Source organism: Heloderma suspectum, chromosome 5 (assembly GCF_057233095.1).
Source record: "Heloderma suspectum isolate Gila_16-S chromosome 5, 16-S_ref, whole genome shotgun sequence".
NCBI classification, from domain to species: domain Eukaryota; kingdom Metazoa; phylum Chordata; class Lepidosauria; order Squamata; family Helodermatidae; genus Heloderma; species Heloderma suspectum.
The window spans coordinates 106,587,029-106,606,423 of NC_139462.1; the positions used below are offsets into that span (position 1 = coordinate 106,587,029).

Sequence of the window (19,395 nt, forward strand, 5' to 3'; positions counted from 1 at the left end):
CCCAGGTTTATACTCCCAGTCGACGCCTCCCAGGTTGTTTCCAAGAATTAAGGCTGTCATGGAGCAAGATACAAGAAGACCCCAGGCCCGGTTCCACACATCCCGTCCCCTGAACCGTCCAACCGAGACCTCCTTTCCATCCCCAGGGCATTCAGCCTCTTGACAACGGAGCACACACTGATGGCCTCCTTCTCCTGCTCCAGTTGTCTCCTGGCCAAGGGATGGATCCTGCACGTAGGTGATGCTGCCAGAGGTCCTGTTCTTTTTATCTGGACGCCCTTCTTCTGCTGCTGGGTTAGCCTTCGGAGGCCTCTCACGGAAGAGTGAGAACAACTTTCTCAGCCTAGAGCAGAATGAGGAGATGGTGCAAAATGGGCTTTGTAGTATCTTCTCATTGTAGATGGCTGTACCTATCTTGGGCTACCTGAAAGCTCCAGGCTTGTCCCGAATTTGCTGCCATGCGCTTCAGTCCCCCGGTTCCAAGTATGGCAGCACTGCACATTTTTTCATTCCGGCACATCTATCAGCCCTAATACATTCCTGGATTCCTCTGGTCTCCTCTCCAGCACTGAAATCCAGGGCTCCTCCTCCTCCCTCCAGCTCTGCGCCTCTCAGGGGCTCCATCTCACTCACCGCTACAGCCAGGGCAAGCTCCGCCTTGGTACAGAGGGGGCCGACTGTCCCCCAGCTGCTCTGGCCTGTGGCACGCAGGAAGGAAGGCCATCTTCATCCGGCAGTCCAGCAGGAACCTCTGGAAATGGGGAGGGCCAGGCTGTGAGGGAGTGAGGCATGTTTCTGGGCCTCGTCTGACATGGTCCAGGCAGCCAGGCTGCAGGTTCTGAAGGCGAATAATGCTACTCATCCAAGCTCAATCCTTCCTTCCATACAGTGCAGGCCTACCTGTCTGCCATCGTCAGGTGCCTGAACCCCCAGTTCTGTCACTCACAGCCTCCTCTGTCAGACCCCAATATGGAGCTCTGCTTTGATGCCATATCTGGAGACAGAGGACATCCGAAGCGGAATATCCCACACAGAGAGGCAATGACCTGGTTGGCACAAGACGACATCCCCCCCGGGCATAATTCTCCCATGGGGGCTGTGGTGTTCTGCAGGGCGTCCATGGCTGCCCGGCCTCCCGTGGCTTGTGGTGTCAAGTGAACGGAGGCAGCAGAGGTTCTCTGAGGGTTAACCCCAGCTAAAACAAGGCTTGTGTTATCTGAGGGTTGCCTAACCCTCCAAAAGCCCTGCTTCCTGGGTTGCCAGGACATGACAAGGGAGAAGGGGGATGGCTGACTGTACCTTTTGCCCTGACTGAAGTCTCTGCATGAACTGCCAGATGGTCTCGACCTCCTCTGACAGGTGGTTCTGGGACACACCAACACCAACTAAGGTATATGATACAAGGTTTGCACAACCACGTCCTCCCCTCCCCGACTTTCTGCCTAGATGGATCGCAGCTCATGGACTAGAGAGTCATCCATGCAGAAGCAAGCAGGAGGCAGCAGGCAGGAGGGCCGTGCCAGAAATGGCCCCCGTCGCTCCATCCTGAATGTTCAGATGGCTGAGGGTGGGCTCCCCCGCCAGCAAGCCCCTGAGCATCAATTGCAGGGAGTCGGCAGGGGAGGGTTGGCAGGAACCCTGGAAGGAAAGACAGCAGCCGCTTAGCGTGGGGCGACTGAAGGGTCCTCCCAGTCAGCGGTGGAAGGCTCCACCAGGGCGAGAGGAAGTCCTGTAGCTCAGCCATTCCAGGGAGACCCGCTGGCTGGAGACAGCTCCATAGACCAGAAGGGAACGTGGGAAGCAGCTACGGACCACTCACCCCTTCCTGCCCTCTCAGGGCGTCACCATTTGCCCCCTGAGGAAGGAACTTAGTAAAGAGGGGATTGGGCACCATAGACCCAGGACAGGGTATTTGCCCCAACAGTGATGCATTTGGCCAGAATATACCTTGCTGTGGAAATCTGCTCTTTCTCTTTCCCTGCTCAAGACTCCATGAAGAGCCAATCTGAGGACCAGAGCCTCGATCTGCCGGCTCAAAGGAGGCTTCGCTTTGCTGGTAGGAGGAAAGGAAAAGCAGCAGATGGGAGGGAGGGAGGAAGGGACTCCAGGAGAATGTGTTGGACGTCCCCAGCAACACCCCTGCCCTGTGCATCAGAGAGCTGCCCCGGGGGAAGTGCGGGATCCCCTCCTAGCCCTGCTTATGTCACTAACGGAGTCCCCAGGCTCTCCCCCAGGGCTGCAAGGTGCAAGGGATTCAGAGGGGAACGTATGCAATAGGGAGTAGGGCTCATCGGAGGAATGATGGCACAACTTTCGGGCTTGTTCTCCTTCCTCGGTGCTCGGAAGGGACCTGCAGTTGGTTTCATCTTGTGCTTGAGGGTTCCCTGCCCCTGTCATCACATAGGCTACACCACACACTGAAAAAGAGAAGTAGGGAAGAAACCCACAGGCTATCTGGGTTGATTCTCTTCAGATGGGCCCAGTCCTTTCTTCCGCAAGTCTTAGTTCAGTTCACTATCACTGTTGGATCTCAACATCAACAATGTGGTTCAAATCCCCTTGGTGGGAAATGGTGACAGGGGCTGGGTACCTAACAGGCACCTGTATGGGTCGGATGCCATTTCTCATGGGATGGGAACAGAAAGATGCCATAGCATTCGGCCAGAAAGATCCATCATGTCGAGCAAGAGTCCCCCACATTTGCGGGCCAGTGAACACATTTGGGAATTTGAGAAACTGCTGTGGGCATCACTACAAAATGGTTAGCATGGAGGATGTGACTAGTCTCATCATGGCTTGTAATCTTATACCAGCTTACATAGAAATCAGTGGGAATTACTTGTGAATAGTAGGCCTCTATTCACACACACACACACACACACACACACACACCCCTTTCTGCCACTCCAATGGAAATAAAACTGACGCCAGGCCCCAAAGAAGAGAATTTCCCGCCCACTTCGAAATAGGTATGTACGAAAGTGACTTACCTCTTCGCGGATTCTGTTCATAGTGGGAGGTGGGAGGCGATCCGATCCTCTCCCCCGGAATCCTCGACGGCTGGCTGTGCTCCGCGATGGCTCCGTGGAGCAGCCGGCCAGGCCCAGGCCAGGGCCATCCGCAGCCGGATTTCCGTCCGCAGAGTTTTCTGGGTAACCAACCCCCCCCAAACAAACACGTACGCAAATGGCGGCGGCTACGGCCTCCACCATTTGCATTCCTTCTTTTTCGCCATCTTAGTCTACGTCAATATTTATGTAGACTAAGACGAAGAAAAGAAAGGGGGACGCAAATAGCGTAGGGGGCACTTATGGAGCCTATCACATCCCGGTAAAAAAAAAAAGATGGCGAACGCAAATCTTTTTTGGTCCGTGGTGGGGATTGTGTTGTGGGCTGCTGGATGGTCCTGCTGCAAAACATGCACAGGAGAGAGGGCACGAAGCCGAGCCTTCCTTCCGGTGACTCCTGTGGCATTGCCGGGGGATGAGAGCCACGTCTTGGGGCAGTGATGCTCTTCTCCTTCGCGCTGGAGTCTCGTGTGGCTTTTAGAAGTGGCAGCCTCCTGCAGGGGGAAGTGGAACTGCGAGCTCTGGCAAAAGCATGAAGCAGGCAACGGCCAGCACCCTGTTCAGGCTTTCTCTCAGCAGACTTGCCAAGGGGCCAGGCCAGGGCATGTCCAGCCCTGCCCCTCCTCTCCTCCCGAAGGATGCGTGTGCAGAGCAGAACTGCAATGGAAGCGATTTCTTGAATGCAATGCACTATTTGTTCAGCACTTTAAAAGCTGGGCCTCAGGTGTGGTTCCGAAGTGCTGCTGTCACCCTTCAGCCCAGCGGTCAGGAGCGCCCCAGCTGCCTCTTAAAGTCCCCTCCAGTGGCCAACTCAAGACACAGACGAAAGGGATTCTTCCAAGGCTTTATTCCCTTACAACTCAATGACTCTTTCAGATGCTAACTTCCCGCGACTAGGCAAGGAACTGCCCTGGGGCAGTAGCAGAGTTGCCTAAGCTCCAGGCAAGGCAGCTGGTCCCCGTTTGAAGGAGTAGCGCGGGAAGACTCTGAACTTATGGGCTATGGAGAGGTCCCCCCTCTCACCCGTGGGTCCTCGGGACGCAGGCGTTGTCGTAGCACCAAGCGGGCAGAGCGCCGCCTCTCGGCGCCCTCCATTTGGCGCCTCCCCCTGCGTCTGTGCCGAGCGTCCACCAACACCCCGTCCCCCGCTCTTTCACTGCCAGGGTCACTCTCTCTCTCAGGAAGGCAGGCAGGAGGAATCTCTCCCTGCAGGTGCGCTTCTGAAAGACGAGCGGGCTCCTCTCCCGTGGGAAGCTGCTCTTCCTCAGAATCAGAGCTGCTTTGGGGCTCTATGGGCTCAGTTTCCACCCTGACATCAGGTTACAACAAGCACGTCCCTGTCTTCATCTTTGATATGTTGGAAGCTGTGGATCAGTACCTCAAACTGCACATGGGATCGAGGAGTCTTGCAGCAGAATCATGGGCTGTAATTGTTTTATTTTCACAAATAATGACATTCAGAAACTTTTCTCCCCCCGACTGCTGACTGAGAATGTATTGGTCTTTAATCCCTCCTCCCCCAAATTGCATTGTTTTTCTGTGTGTGTTTTTCTTTTCCTTCCCTCGGATCCTTCACGTTCCTGGGCTGCACCCTTTTGCATTTTCTTTACTTTCATTTAGCTCAATGCTGCAGACAGTGCCGCTTGTCAAGAGGATGGCCCAGTTTGGGGTGGCGAATCCCCTACTCTTCGAGGTCCTCAACAATTACAGCATCTGGATGGAACAGAAGGGAAAAGAAGCAAAGGGGATACTGGAGTATTCCACCTGATTTAGGTAGCAGATGACTGTAGACGTCACATATAAAACTGCATTATTTGGGGTGTTTACGTAATTACCTGTTAGTGACTGAGACCAAGAAAACAGGTAGATTAGTCTAATGGAGGTGGAATCTCCCTCCCAAAATTGGAGGGTTTGGGGGACTAGAGGCAAAAAGGAATGAAGTGTTTTAAGGATAGGTTTTCTCCCTGACACACACACACTTTAGTGAGGAGCTTCCTGTGTGTTCTTCCCGTCGCCCGGAAAGAGAAAGACAGCGAGAGAGAGAGAGATCGGCCAGCTTCACAGCCAGCCAGGAAGGACACTAATTGAGTGTCTATCTGGCCACGAAGAACACTGGTGGTCCGTGCTGAGAAATCCCAGCCTAAATGATTGAGGCCAAGGCCATTCCCCAGAAAGAGATGGAGAACCCGGGGATAGATGCACGTGGCCCCTTGCTCTGCCTTGCATGTGTACACATGCAGGGTGTCGAGGATCTGGCAGTCACCTTTGCTTGGGAAGAGGACTCTCAGCGCCTCAGGGACCTTCTTCTGCCTCTGGAGGATATCGAGCTGCTGCAATACCTTTTCCTTCACTGCCTTTGCCTTACAGGGTGAGAAACACAAGCTGTGCGGTCAGCTCTACTTCCCCCGCGCCCCCTATTCATGACACAGGGACACCGCCGATGTCAAACGCAGTTCTCTGCGCAGACCCGTCCGTTCCCCTGCGCCAAGCCGACTTAGCCGCTGACTCACCTCCGTCCCCAGTACCACATGGGATTGCCCGAGCATGGCGTAGACCAAGAGGATCCCAGCCGCACTTGTCCGCAGCTGGGATCCATGCGCAGTCAGCACAGCCATGCTCAGGAACTCTCTCTTCTGGCCCTCGGTGAAGAGTTCACGGAAGACCTAAAAGGGACAAGCAGTCACGGTATTAGGAGGGGGTGTAGGAAGGTGCCATCCATTTTTCTTGGCACGAGAATAGAAGGAGGAGGACCCTCTACAAACCCTTGCAGCGGTGCCTCTCTTTAGGCTTCTAGCCAGCCTGAAACAGGAGCCTTGGACTGATATTGGAGGCTCCCCACTTGCTTGGGGAGACCTCCGGAGTGGTCAGAGGAAAAAACACCCCCCAGCCCCTGATGCGAGTTGATATTATTATATATCCCAGACAGGGAGGGGCGCTCAAGGAGGGCATTCCCCTCCTCCCCTTCCGACAGACACCCTCAGCTTCCCACGCAATGTTGTCCCCCTGCCCTGGTCTAATTGGACAGCTGCAAGAGGCGACTCGTCTGGCTGCAGCCCTGCAACCAAACTTACGACCAACGTGGAGATACAGCCTTACCTCCCCAACCCTGCAAGTATCTTTGCAGGCCAGCAGCATCTTCGTCCCCGTTCCCCCCTGGCACCACAGTTCCTCCTCCTCCAGGTCAGTCATTCTCTGCACTAACAGAGACACGCCAGAAGCTATAGCTTGGTTGCCCTCTACCACTGGCCTGACATCTTTCTCTTCCCTTCCCAAGACAAATCCAAGGGAAGCAGGGGGTAAAGAAACTTGAGCAGCAGATGGAGCTTTTCCAGCTTCCGTACCCCTCTGGAAGAGAAGCAGCTTCATCAGGCAGCTGATGGCCTCCCTCGCCTGGTCCCTTAGTTCTTCATGTTTGCTGGTAAGGTGGAGGCCAAAAGCTGCCACATAGTACCCGAGAGCAGGGTGTTCTCCAGATGTCTAGTGGGAAAGAAAGCGAGATGAATCTCTATGCACATTCCACTCTCAGCTCCTCCCTTTGCTTCAATGCACTTCTTTCTGCAACTCCACTGGTAGGATTAGCCCTCAGCGAGTGCTCTAACCCACCTTCTCCACATTCAGGATAACTGGACCAGTTCCCAGTTGGGAGGGGAACATGAGACGATTTTGGGTCTTAGCAGCACTGAGAGACACGTCCGTTCCCCATGAAACTGTCAAGATTGTCCTTTCCCAAACAGGCCGGATGGGAAGCACGACCTGGAAAAATGACCCTGGCATGGGGGGGGGTTAACCCATCACCTGCAACTGTGACTCTGATTCGGTGTCCCTCCCCGCCCCCACCCCCGCACCTGCTAATCACATAAAGAAAATAGTTCCCTGGCCCCCCAGTGGCAGTTTGGTCTATCCTCTGAATTCCCTCCCACTCCCAGGCCAGGGCTCCAGGCTGTGCCAGCATGTGGGGATACTCACATCCAGGTCTGGCAGGGTGACTGCATGGTGCAGGAGGGATGCTCCGCATGTCAGGGCTCTGCCTCTCTCCTGGCCATGTTTCGACAGCATCCAGTACTTGATGTGCTGTGGAAGGAAGCAGCAGGTCAGAGTCCTATGGGGGTTGCACACCACCTTTTTCAACCGAACTGGATCACAAAGTGGTCCGCAGCAATACCATTGGATTGTGTGAGATGGATGCTATTGCCCTGAGAGAAGCACATCTTGAAGACCCTCTTTGATATCAGATGGCCTCAGACTTCGATATCAGGTGTGTCCCTCCTCCTCCTCCTGCTCCGCTTATTTGGATGCTGCTTTTTGGAAGTCAAATCATCCCTAAAGCAGAGTACACACCAACTAAGGTACATGATACAAGGCTTGCACAACCACGTCCTCCCCTCCCCGACTTTCTGCCTTGATGGATCGCAGCTCATGGACTAGAGAGTCATCCATGCAGAAGCAAGCAGGAGGCAGCAGGCAGGAGGGCCGTGCCAGAAATGGCCCCCGTCGCTCCATCCTGAATGTTCTGCACGGGACCTGCTCCCTTCGGCTTGTGCTGCTGTCCGTTGGGCCACGTCCTCTTCCGCTGCTGCTGAAGGCTGGGCCAACTAAGACTCTCCCTTGGAGTCCAAAGGGCAAGATCGACCCCTCCTGCCCCCCCGAAGCCCCTCACCTGCAACAAGAACAGCAGATGGCTGAGGGTGGGCTCCCCCGCCAGCAAGCCCCTGAGCATCAATTGCAGGGTGTCGGCAGGGGAGGGTTGGCAGGAACCCTGGAAGGGAAGAGAGCAACCGCTTAGCGTGGGGCGACTGAAGGGTCCTCCCAGTCAGCGAAGGCTCCACCAGGGCGAGAGGAAGTCCTGTAGCTCAGCCATTCCAGGGAGACCCGCCAGCTAGAGACAGCTCCATGGACCAGAAGGGAACGTGGGCAGCAGCTACGGACCACTCACCCCTTCCTGCCCTCTCAGGGCGTCACCATTTGCCCCCTGGGGAAGGAACTTAGTAAAGAGGGGATTGGGCACCATAGACCCAGGACAGGGTATTTGCCCCAACAGTGATGCATTTGGCCAGAATATACCTTGCTGTGGAAATCTGCTCTTTCTCTTTCCCTGCTCAAGACTCCATGAAGAGCCAATCTGAGGACCAGAGCCTCGATCTGCCGGCTCAAAGGAGGCTTCGCTTTGCTGGTAGGAGGAAAGGAAAAGCAGCAGATGGGAGGGAGGGAGGGAGGGAGGAAGGGAGGGACTCAATGGATAGGCCTTGTCCAAGGAGAACGTGTTGGACGTCCCAAGCAACAGCCCAGCCCTGTGCAGCAGAGAGCTGGCTTGGTTCTCTGGACCCTGGGGAAATGCGGGATCCCCTCCTAGCCCTGCTCAAGTCGCAAACGGGGTCCCCAGCCATTCCCCCAGGGCCGCAAGGTGTAAACCAAGAATACGTCTGAGGTTTGAATGACAGAACTCTCACGTGAGATGTTCTTTGACCCTTGAGGAGAGAGGGAGACACTGACCCCGAGGGACCAGTAACTGCAGAGCTCATTTTGGTTTCTCTTGAAAAATAAACCAAAGAGGAACATTCTGGAAGCCTGTGTTATGTGGAGTCTGGGGAAATGTGATTCCTGGGCTCATCCTAAACGTAGCACGGGAGCTGGTAAACAGCACTGACGAAACTCTGCCCCTGCCCCCACTTCCCCAAATCAGCTACTATGGGCTTGTGGAGGCCAGTCCTTGAGCCAGCGCAGATCCCATTGCCCGCAGGCCGCCTCCGTACCTGAGATGGTGAATAGCCAGCATCGCTGCAGAAAGGACACAGGATGGCCCTGAGTCCTCAGGAAGGGTCTCCATTGCTGCCTGTGGGAGATCAAGAGGTGAAAGGCAGCAGATGAGAACCACAGGCCCACCGACACCCCGCCTGGCCCTGGAGGAAATGGCGAGAACGAGACAGAGGGCCTCTCCAAACTGTCCTCCCAGCCCTGCAACCCAGGTAAGAATATGTGATGAGACCTGTACAATCAGACCAAGGGTTCATCTAGCCCAGCATTCTGTTCACACAGTGCTCAACCAGCTGGCCCCAGGAAACCCACAAGCAGGACATGCGTGCAACAGCACCCTCCTGCCCGTGTCCCCCAGCAAATGGCCTACGGTTGGATTGTTCTGTCTCCTTTCTCCTCCATACGCCATCCACAGAGGGTGAAAGAACATCCATGGAAGCCCCAGAGCCCTAATGTGTCCCTGGATTCCTCTGGTCTGGTCCCCAACATTGGAATACAGGGCTCCTCCTCCACCCTCCAGCTCTGTGCCTCTCAGGGGCTCCATCTCACTCACCGCTACAGCCAGGGCAAGCTCCGCCTTGGTACAGAGGAGGCCAACTGTCCCCCAGCTGCTCTGGCCTGTGGCCTTGCAGCAGCTGGGGATGGCATGCAGGAAGGCCATCTTCATCCGGCAGTCCAGCAGGAACCTCTGGAAATGGGGAGGGTCAGGCTGTGAGGGAGTGAGGGGTGTTTCCGGGCCTTGTCTGACATGGTTCAGGCAGCCAGAATGCAGGTTCCGAAGAGGTATCCTACTCCTCATCCAAGCTCAAGCCTTCCATTCATATGGTGCGGGCCAATCTGGCAGCAATTGGCAGTTGCCTGAACCCCTTATCCGGTTACTTACAGGCTGCTAGTGAGGCCCCTAACACGAAGCTCTGCTTGGATGCCAGATCCAGAGACAGATGACATCTGAAGCTGAATATCCCTTGCAGAGAGGCAATGGCCTGGTTGGGACAACATGACAGCCCACTGTGGCTGAATTCACCCAGTGGGGGCTATCGTGTTCTGCGGGTCTCTCATGGGTCCCCGGCTTGCCATGGCTTTTTTTTCATAGGAACATAAGAAGAGCCATGCTGGAACACACCATGGGTCCATCTCAGCCAGCATTCCGTTCTCACCTTGGCCAACCAGCTGTCGAGCGGGACACCACAAGCAGGCCAGGGGCGCAACGGCACCCTCCTCCCCATTTTCCCTAGCAACGGTTGGACGTGGGCATACCGCCTCTGGTATTGGATGTGGCAAGTAGCCCTCAAGCCTAATAGCCAGGGCTGGACGTCTCCTTCAGGAATTTGTCTAACCTCCTTTTCAAGCCATCCACACCGAATTTTGTCTACTTCTACCATGTCGCCCTTTACCCTCCTTTTTCCAAGCGAAACAATCCCAGTGTTGTAAACTTCCCTCATAGGGGAGAGGCTCCAGCCCCTTGATCATTGTTGTTGCCCTTTTCTGCCCTTTTCCCAGCTCTCCACGATCCTTCTTCAGGTGTGGTGACCTGAACTGTACCCAGTTTTCCAACTGTAGTCGCATCATAGACTTGTAGAAAGGCAGTATAATATTGCCAGTGTATTCTCAAGTCCTTTTCCATTTATGCTTCACTTGGAGTTGGCCTTTTTTACAGTGGCCCCACACTGGGTGGACATTTCCATTGAGCTGTCCACCACGACCCCAAGATCTCTTTCTTGGTCTGTCACCACTAGCTCAGATCCCATCAGATTATACTTGAAGTTGGGAATTTTCGCCAAAACGTGCCTCTCTTTGGACTTGCTGACACTGAACTGCCCTTGCTGTTGGGATGCCCATTCTCCCAGTTAAGAGAGATCCTTTTGGAGCTCCTCACAACCCCTTTTTGTTTCAACCACTCTCAAGAACTTGGTGTCATCAGCAAACTTAGCCACTTCACTGCTTACTCCTCATTCCAGATCATTGATGAACATGTTGAAAAGCATTGGTCCCAATGTAGATGCCTGTGGGACCCCACTATTGACTTCCCTTGAATGGGGATAATTTACCATGCATTCCTGCTCTATGCTTTCAGTTCTTTAACCAGTTACTGATCCATAGAAGGACCTCTGCTCGTATCCCATGACTGCTACGTTTGCTCAGGAGATTTTGGTGAGGGACTTTGTCGAAAGCCTTTTGGAAGTCCAAGTGAACAATGTCTACCACATCACCCCTGTCTCCATGTCTAATGACACTCGGAAAGAAGCCTAAAAGGTTCATGAGACAAGACTTCCCTTTGCAGAAGCCAGCCAGGTTGATTCTTGTTCAGAAGGACTTGTCCTAATACTGCTTTCTGCCGAGTTCCCCAAAACAGATGTGATGATAACCAGCCTGTAATTTCCTGATCCCCCCTGCGTTTTCGAGAAAGCCACCTTGGTGGTCCTGGTTTTCAACCTCCTAGCTTGCAACCTTCAGGGAGCTGGGTGAACTGAGGCAGCAGAAGTTGTCTGAGGGTCAAGCCCAGCTAACAAGCCTTGCATTATTTGAGGGCTGTCGAACCCTCCCAAAGCCCCACTGCCTGGGTTCCCTCGACATGACAAGTAAGAAAGGCGATGGCTGGCTGTACCTTTTGCCCTGACTGAAGTCTCTCCATGAACTGCCGGATGGTCTCGACCTCCTCTGAAAGGGTCTTTTGGGACTGGATCAGTGGCAGAAAGTTGTCTGTTGGGATACCCGAGGGGAAAGACATGGCAAGGAGACAAGAAAGGAGAACAGGCAAGAAAGGAGAAATGAGTCCCACTTCTTTCTTCAAGAGGCGCTGCTTTCCCCAGAAGCCTTCTCGAATCAGACTAGAGGCGGAAAAGCCAGACCTGCCTTCATCTTCCCAGTGGGCGTGATGTGATCCTTTGTGCCCGGACAGAAGTCCCCCCACCCGGCCAAGCCCAGGCATCACCTCACCTGAACCGTCCGACCCAGTCCTCCTCTCCATCCCCAGGGCTTTCAGCCTCTTGCCAACGGAGCACAGGTCGATGGCCTCCTTCCTGTGCTCCTGTTGTCTCGAGGCCAGAGGATGGATCCTGCTCTTGTGGCGGCGGCAGCAGCAGCAGAAGCTCCATCTCCTTCCTGGAGATGATGGAGGATCCCCTTCCTGTGTTGCAGGGCTGGCCTTGGGAAGCCTCTTCCAGAAGAAGGGGAACAGCTTGCGCAGCCTGGAAGAGAGTGAGCGGAAGGTGGGAAACGGGCTTGCAGTGTCTTCGGGCTCAAGACGGCTGACCTGAGCTTTGGGCGAGCCCAGGCTCTGGTCTCAGTCTGAGCCTCCCAGTTTGTGTCCAACAGTTAAGTCTCTCATGGACCAAGACACAAGAGTGAGGGCAGGAAGCTTACTCTGAGCAGTTCCATGCCATTGGCACGGGATGACATCTGAGTCCAAGTGAGCATGGTACCCAACCCAACTGCAGAGACAGACACCAAAGGAGAGCCTGTTGACACCCCCACAATCCTCGCCCTGGTGCTGATCTCAAAGAAGATGGCCATGTGCCCTGCTGTGTGAAGGACAGTCCTTTGTTTGAAGGCTGGTCCAATCTCGGGAGGTCGCTAGAGACTGAGGCAGGGGTTCAGTCCAGCGGATCCCCCCCCCCACGGATTACACCAGATCTGAGTCTGGTGTAAGGGGAAACAGCCCGAAGGAGGGAGAGCAGGGAGGGGCCTTGAAGTTGCAGCGGGGCAGCAGACAGAACAGGCAGGCACACACGTCCCTCCCTCCAGACATCCGGCTGCTGGGCAGCCTGCGGGGACGCAATTGGCGGCTGCCGTTGCCGCCGCCATTTGCGTGCCTGTATTTTGCCGTGATAGGCTACCTCAATATTAATGTAGCCTATCACGGCAAAAAAACAAAACAGCGAACGCAAATGGCGGCGGCTACGGCGACCGCCATTTGCGTTCCCTTTGTTTTTTTTGCCGTTTTAGCCTACATAAATATTTACGTAGGGTATTACAGAAAAAAAAGAAAAAAAGAACACAAATGGTGTAGTAAATATTCACGTAGGCTAAAATGGGGGGGAAAAAGGGAACGCAAATGGCGGCCGCCGTAGCCGCCGGCATTTGCGTTCCCTTAGTTTTGCCGGGATAGGCTACGGAAATACTTACATAGGACAAGGCAAGCCTTGAAAAACTGGAAACAAGGACAAGGCAAGCTTTGAAACACTGGAAACCCTGAAAGCGGACAAGACGGGGCTTTTTGAAAAGTGCCTGGCTGTGGCAGGGCAGGGAAAGTCTTGCAAGGGTAGGGGTGGGAAACTTCAGGCCTTGGGGGTAGGGATGTTAGAGAATTCCGCCACAGATCCCAGGGAGGCCAAATTCCAGTGAATTTGGCCCCCCGGAATCTGTGGCGGAATGGAGCAACCCGCCCCAGCACCTCGCGATAGACCTGCAAAACGGAGCCTACCTGGCTGTTGCTCCGGCGCCGGCGGTGGCTCCGGCAGCAGCGGCAGCTCTGGTGTCTCCAGCTGCTGCTGGGCTGTGGCCACAAAAGGCGGCCGGTACACTGGCCGCCATTTGAGTCCCTGGCAAGCTGTGATAGGCTACGTAAGTATCTACGTAGCCTATCCCAGCTCAGAGCAGGGACGCAAATGGCGTAGCAGCCACCATTTGCGTCCCTGCTTTTGCCGTGATAGGCTACATAAATATTTAGGCTACGTAAATATCACGGCTCAGCGAAGGGATGCAAATGGCGGCCGCTATGCCGTCCGCCATTTGTGTCCGCAGACCTCCCGTGTGGATGCACCCGGCCGGCGGCTCCGTGGAGTCGCCGTGGAGTGAAGCCGGCTGGGGTAGGATTTCGGGGGGAGGTACGGAGCGCCTCCCCCCCACCGCGAATGTCATCCTTTGAAAAGGTAACTGACTTTTGTACATCTCTACTTGGGGGCCAGCTTCAGTCACTTCGAAAGCACCCAACCCACCCTCCCGGAAAAGCCCCTCATAGCACGCCACTGAATTTGAGCCATAGCAGATTGCCACCTGCCTTCAGCAGCAATGCGCAACACTGCCCGAACAAGGCCAAACCTGGGTTGAAAAGAAGGCTCACGCCTTCGATTAAAAGTGAAAGGTGGCCTTCGGTAGACCACCATTGAAACACCGAGAAACAGAAAGAACCCACTAGGAGATCCTACTCACATGGTGAAAGATGCAACTTGGCGTCTCACTCCCCAACTGTCCCACTCACTATCTCACCTGCCCACTATCTAACTAAGTCTCCCTCCCACCCTCTAACCTGCTCTAACAAATGTCACAAACTATAACTCACTCTAATTTGCTCTACTAAGGATCTGAAACTCTCTAACGGGTTCTACTGAAAACTTCTAACTCTAACTTGTCCTACCAACTATCTCTAACTAAGTGGTTCTAAAACTACCTGTAACTGTCTAACTGGATCTCACAACTCTCTCTCCCTCTCTCTCTCTCTCCCTCTCTCTCCCTCTTTCTAGCTCTTCCTCTCTCGCCTGACTCCCCACAAAGACGTGGTCCCACCGGGACCTCCAGAAGGCCACCCAGGGCGGGGAGTGTCACAATGGAGAGCGTGTCATCGTTGCTTAGCAATCTGCTCCCTGGCCCTTGGAGGAGCGGTTTGTTGCTGCCTCCCTGGCAAGGGGCCAAACATCCCAAGTCTCCCGCTCAGCTTTGCTCTGGAAGACAAGTGGCTTGGGGGGTTGCTGCTGAAAGCAATCATTAAGAATAATTTTTAAAATAATTGTAAGCAAGTTGATCCTTTTTTAAAAAACATGTTCAGAAGCAATTGCCCCGCCAGTCGCCATCACTTCTGGAGTGCTGTGGCGGTGGCTGCTGCTTTCTCCCCCTCGACCCGCTCCCTCCGCTTTCCTCCTCGGCCTCCCTCCCCTCCCAGGGCAAAACTGGATGTCGGTCTGCCGCAGTGGAAGTGCGTGCGGCCCAGTTTGAACGGGGGCTGTGGCACTGCCGGAGGGAGACTGGCGCGCCCTCCCCATCCGGGACAGAATCCCATTCCCCCCCCTCCCGCCCCCGGGGGATCAAGAAGCCAAGAAGGGAACCTTGATGTTCTGCTGAAGGCTCGGAGGCCTCAGATAGACGTGGGGTGGGGTGGGGTGCAATTCCAGGTTCCCCCCCTCCTTCCTGGAGCACCATGGTCCCGATCCAGCTCCATGCCCACTTAGACTGAAGGAAAGATGTTTGACCGTTCCTGACTCCTGTGTAAGTGTGTGCAGCCCCACGTTGGATTGGACCATGGCAATCCGGGAGGGGGAATCATGCCTTCTTCCTCTTCCCCTTCCCCGTCGCCATGCAGAAGTCCCCTAGGCCTCCAGCAGAAGGCCTTTTTTCTTCTTTTAACACCACTCTGTGTGTGTGTGTGTGGGGGGGGGGTATTTCAGGCTGAAAACTGGGAAGCGAGAATCCCCCCCCCCCCGGATTGCCATGGTCACAGTCCAGATCAGGCCTTGCACACGGCCGCACACAAATCTGAATGAAATGGCTCCCCTACCAGATCCTGCTGAGCCGCCGCTTCTCCCATTCCCGCCCCGCCGCAAAGACCGGCTCTTGCTGCTCCCTGCCAGCCACGGGTGTTTATGGGCTTTTCGAGAACAAGACCGATCCGGAATTGGCTTCCAGGCGCCCTGCCTGAGCAGAAAGGGCCGAGAGCCACCCCCACGAATCCCTTGCTCTGCAGCGAGGGAGCGCTCTCCAACACTTCTGGCTTTCGGGGAGCGATGGACAGGTCGCCCTGGCCCAAAGCCATTCCCCTCCCGTCGGCACACTGTGCACACACCCCACACAACACTACGGGCACAGCATTTGCTGGGGGGAGGTTCTGAGCTGGCGTGGGATCTGGCACACGCGCACAGCGTTCCCCCCAGCCGGCAACAGACTCTCGGTGGAAAAGAAGGAGGAGGTCAGCTGCTTTCAAGGCCTGCTGCTGGCTCTGGGTGAGGGAGGGCAGGGGGAAGCAGTAGGCCGTGCAGCAGCTGTAGTAAAAATGTAACCTAAAAGCCATTGTATGTGTCTTAAGCAGCACATAGTACTATAAAAGCTGCGCATGCCTGGAATGAGCAGACAGTAACCCCAAGATAAGGTTGCTAAGCAAACCGCTGGCAACCAATCAAAAGTAACACGCTGGCTGAGGAATGCAAGCTAAGTGATAAAACTGTAGCGCGGAGGTTGCCCAGGGTCGACTCTGCTTTGAGCGTGAGCTCCTTTGTTGAACTGTTTGCAAACAATAAAATCGAGTTGGACCCAGCCTGAAGTTGACTCTCCTCTTTGGGGCAAATTAGACTAGCCTCCAGGGGGCGAAACTAGCATTTTGTGCAACAAACTGGCGAGCTAGTCAGGAGTCCCTTGGACCAATCTGGGGTCAAATGACAGAACCGGCGAAGGTGCCTGTGGGGCGCGCCGGACCGCCTTTGAGGTCTGCCACGGCACCAGAGAACGGGGGTCGGGACACCCAGGAGGTTAAAGGCATGGACTCCATTGATTGAGTCAACCAGGCTGAATGGGTCTGAAGAGACGGCACTAGGGTGTTGGGCAGAGTAAGTACTTGATTTCCCTTCTGTCTTTCTGTTTGAGTTGCCTTCGGAGCGTCTGAGGTTTGTCAGACTCTGTGTAAACGTCTGAGGTTTGTCAGACTCCGTGTAAGTGTCGGAGGTTTGTCAGGCTCCGTGTATGGTTTCAAATAGAGGTAGGCACAATGGAGGTGGGTAGCTCCCGTTTAGAAAGCTCTGCCACTCCCTTGGGATGCATGCTAAAGAACTTTAGCAAAGTCAAGCGTCTGAGGTTTGTCAGACTCCGTGTACTAAGATGTCGAAAGGCAAGCTGGTTACACTGTCAATTGGACTGGCCAGCATTTGGAATTAGTTGGCCAGACATAGGATCCTTTGGTGTAAATCTTGTAAATGCTGTATATAAAAATGTGGTGAATAATGGGCAATGGGATCAATTCGCCTATATTAATGGGTGGTTAAATTGGTGCGGAAAGAATCCCCCTTAGTTACAGAAGTGTAAATGTGTAAATGTGTTACTGGCAAAGGACCACAGGGGCAAGAGACCCCGGGTGGTGTCTGAATCAAGTAGTAAGAGATAAATTTGCCTCAGGGAAGGTGAGGTTATCAGCATTTGGATGAGTGCCAACCAAAATCCACTGAAGGTGAGAAAAGGTTGAATATAAAGTTCAATATTGTAAAGTCATGATGGTATGCTCCGAGGTGAAGCCCAAAGCCCCTGTTCCCCCCGATTCAAGCCCCACGGAAGGAGCTTGAAGACTGGGAGACCCTGCCCAAGGTGCCCTGAGCTCCCCCCGGTCTGATTCGGCCTGTTAGGTTGGGAGGAGAGGTTGTTGGGGGAGGAAGGGGGCCCTCCAGAGACAGTTTGTCTGCCACCGTATCCAAGTTTGTTAGAAGAAGCAAAAGCAGTTGAAAAAGTTGCAACTTCTGAAGAAAGAGATTTGTTTGACGACTTAAAGACTGAGGCAAAATCAAGAAACAAAGACAGAGCAAGTTCTTAAAATATCAGGGTCTGTGTAAGCTTATCTCTGTCAGCCTGCTCAGAGCAGAGCCAAGGGGGACTTGCCTAACCCCCCTTCGCCCTGGCTGGTTTAGCCTTAGCAAGCAGAGAGGCTGGAAGGTGTCTGTGAGGACCTGACAAAAGAGTGAGATTTGCAAAAAAACAAAAAAAACAAGAAAAGCATCACGGCTGGAAAGCTGAGCAGCACTGCTCTGTTCTTATCTGTGGAGGAATCTAGAAGAGGTGTAAGGTTACACCTTCCCCATTCGAACTGATGAAGAGACACAGAGCTTTTGTTAAAACGCATCCCTTCTTTATGGCCCAAAGCCTTCTTTGTTAGAGGCACTCTGCACATAGACTGGAACTTTGGCCAGTTAAAGACTTGCCATAAAAAGTACTGTGAGGCTTGTCATAGCCTTAAACTCCCGTTGTTGTAGATTGTGTGTTTGTTTGTGATCAGCTCAGTGTACAGTTTAATTTGTGATTTCAACACTCAGATAAAAAGCTGCATTTGACTGAAAGAACTGAGTATATTTAGCCTTGAAAAGAGAAGACTGAGAGGAGATCTGATAGCACTCTTCAAGTACTTAAAAGGTTGTCCCAGAGAGGAAGGCCAGGATCTCTTCTCAATAATCCCAGAGTGCAGGACACGGAATAATGGGATCAAGTGACAGGAAGCTGGATTCCAGCTGAACATCAGGAGAAACGTCCTAACTGTTAGAGCAATACGACAATGGAACCAATTACCTGGGGAGGTGGTGGGCTCTCCCACCCTGGAGGCATTCAAGACGAGGCTAGACAGCCATCTGTCAGGGATGCTCTGATTTGGATTCCTGCAGTAAGCAAGGGGTTGGACTCGATGGCCTTGTAAGCCCCTTCCAACCCTACTATTCTATGATTCTATGATTTCCAAGGCTTTGATTTCATTTACCCTAATGAAGCATACAGATACAAATTGCTAGAGATTCATAGACTACAAAGGAAACAGCCTTCAAAAAGTTCAAAGAGAAACTACGAAAGTTAGTTTCCCTTTAAAAAGGGGGCAGCAAATTCTCTTAACTTAAGAGGTGAGAGAGAGAGAGTCCCCCACTCTCCCATGATACTTCTAAGCCCAGCTGTGTTTCTGAAGCCTAAGAAAGTTCCTGCCCCATGTGTTCCAGCTCTTTCTCAAAATCTGAACTGTTCTGACGTTCCATTTGCTCAGAGGCAAACCTGACACTCTGCCAAAACTCATGCAGTGTGGAGTTGCCGATGCAAAAATGGTGGCTTGGAACTCTTTCCACATATGAGAACGCCCTTCCCTTAATTTTGATGGGCCCTGACCATGCAGTCAGAGGAGCAGTATAATGGTTAGATCTGCTCCACCATGCCCTACTATACAAAACAAATGTTTCCAGTCATGGTGTTAGATTTTAATGATATGAAAAAGGTATAAAAGAAGGCAGAAGAAAGTAGCAGACAAAAAGGCTTAAAAAAGAAAGAAAGCTTATTCCAAATTTGTGTCGTTGAAATTAGTAAAATCTAAGCAAGCAAGTCTCTGTCGAAGCAATGGCAAACAGCCTAACTTGCAGAGAAAACAAAGAGTTAAAACTTGTGCATGGCACAGAGAATTTAAAACATGATTTGCAGAACAGGCAAGCCAAAAGATAAGTGTGCCTGTTACAAGAGGGAGGCTATAGTAGCCATAAAAAGGGGAGAAGCCCCCGTATGAAGCTTTAACAAAAATATTACCCACTAGAAGTGGACAATTAAAATAAAAAAGGCTTTTCTTAAATTGAAGCAAGCCTTAATATCACCGCCTGCTTTAGCCTTATCAGACCCCAGATCATGAAGTTTTTAGAGCTATGGTGCACATGAGAGCACATAAAAAAGTGCCATTCCTGGAAAAAGGAAAAGGCAATGCTGGCAGCCACCATGGGCGGAGATATAAACAGCAGCTTGAGAGCACAGAAGCGACCAGAGGGGGGGGGGGGCAGAAAAGGAAAGGGCCGACCGAGGCTCAATAAATGTGCGTATTGCCGAGAGAAGAGACATTAAAAGAAAGATTGTCCAGAGCTGAAAGAAAAAGAAAAGA

At 53.2% G+C, this 19,395-nt stretch overlaps 1 protein-coding gene across 1 annotated transcript; it reads right to left on the reverse strand.

The window, feature by feature from the left end:
• Positions 1–4,489: 4,489 nt before the first annotated feature.
• Positions 4,490–12,202, reverse strand: LOC146344244 (uncharacterized). Its single transcript, XM_084859782.1, has 13 exons — positions 12,183–12,202; positions 11,757–12,007; positions 11,425–11,519; positions 9,373–9,507; positions 8,819–8,898; positions 8,130–8,235; positions 7,726–7,824; positions 7,035–7,139; positions 6,410–6,545; positions 6,165–6,265; positions 5,579–5,731; positions 5,332–5,428; positions 4,490–4,781 (listed from the first exon to the last, which is right to left on the reverse strand). The coding sequence occupies exons 1-13, from the start codon at positions 12,200–12,202 to the stop codon at positions 4,750–4,752; spliced, it is 1,410 nt and encodes a 469-aa protein (XP_084715908.1). The 3' UTR covers positions 4,490–4,749.
• Between the last annotated feature and the right edge of the window lie 7,193 nt (positions 12,203–19,395).

What these genes read in the sequence shown, in the direction of transcription:
- LOC146344244 (XM_084859782.1), bottom strand. Translation starts at nt 12,202, where the DNA reads ATGGCATGGAACTGCTCAGA. An exon ending in CTGGCTATTCACCATCTCAG is followed by an intron (nt 8,236 to 8,818) that starts GTACGGAGGCGG and finishes TCCTCCTACCAG; the next exon opens with CAAAGCGAAGCCTCCTTTGA. An exon ending in ATACTTGCAGGGTTGGGGAG is followed by an intron (nt 5,732 to 6,164) that starts GTAAGGCTGTAT and finishes TGTCCCTTTTAG; the next exon opens with GTCTTCCGTGAACTCTTCAC.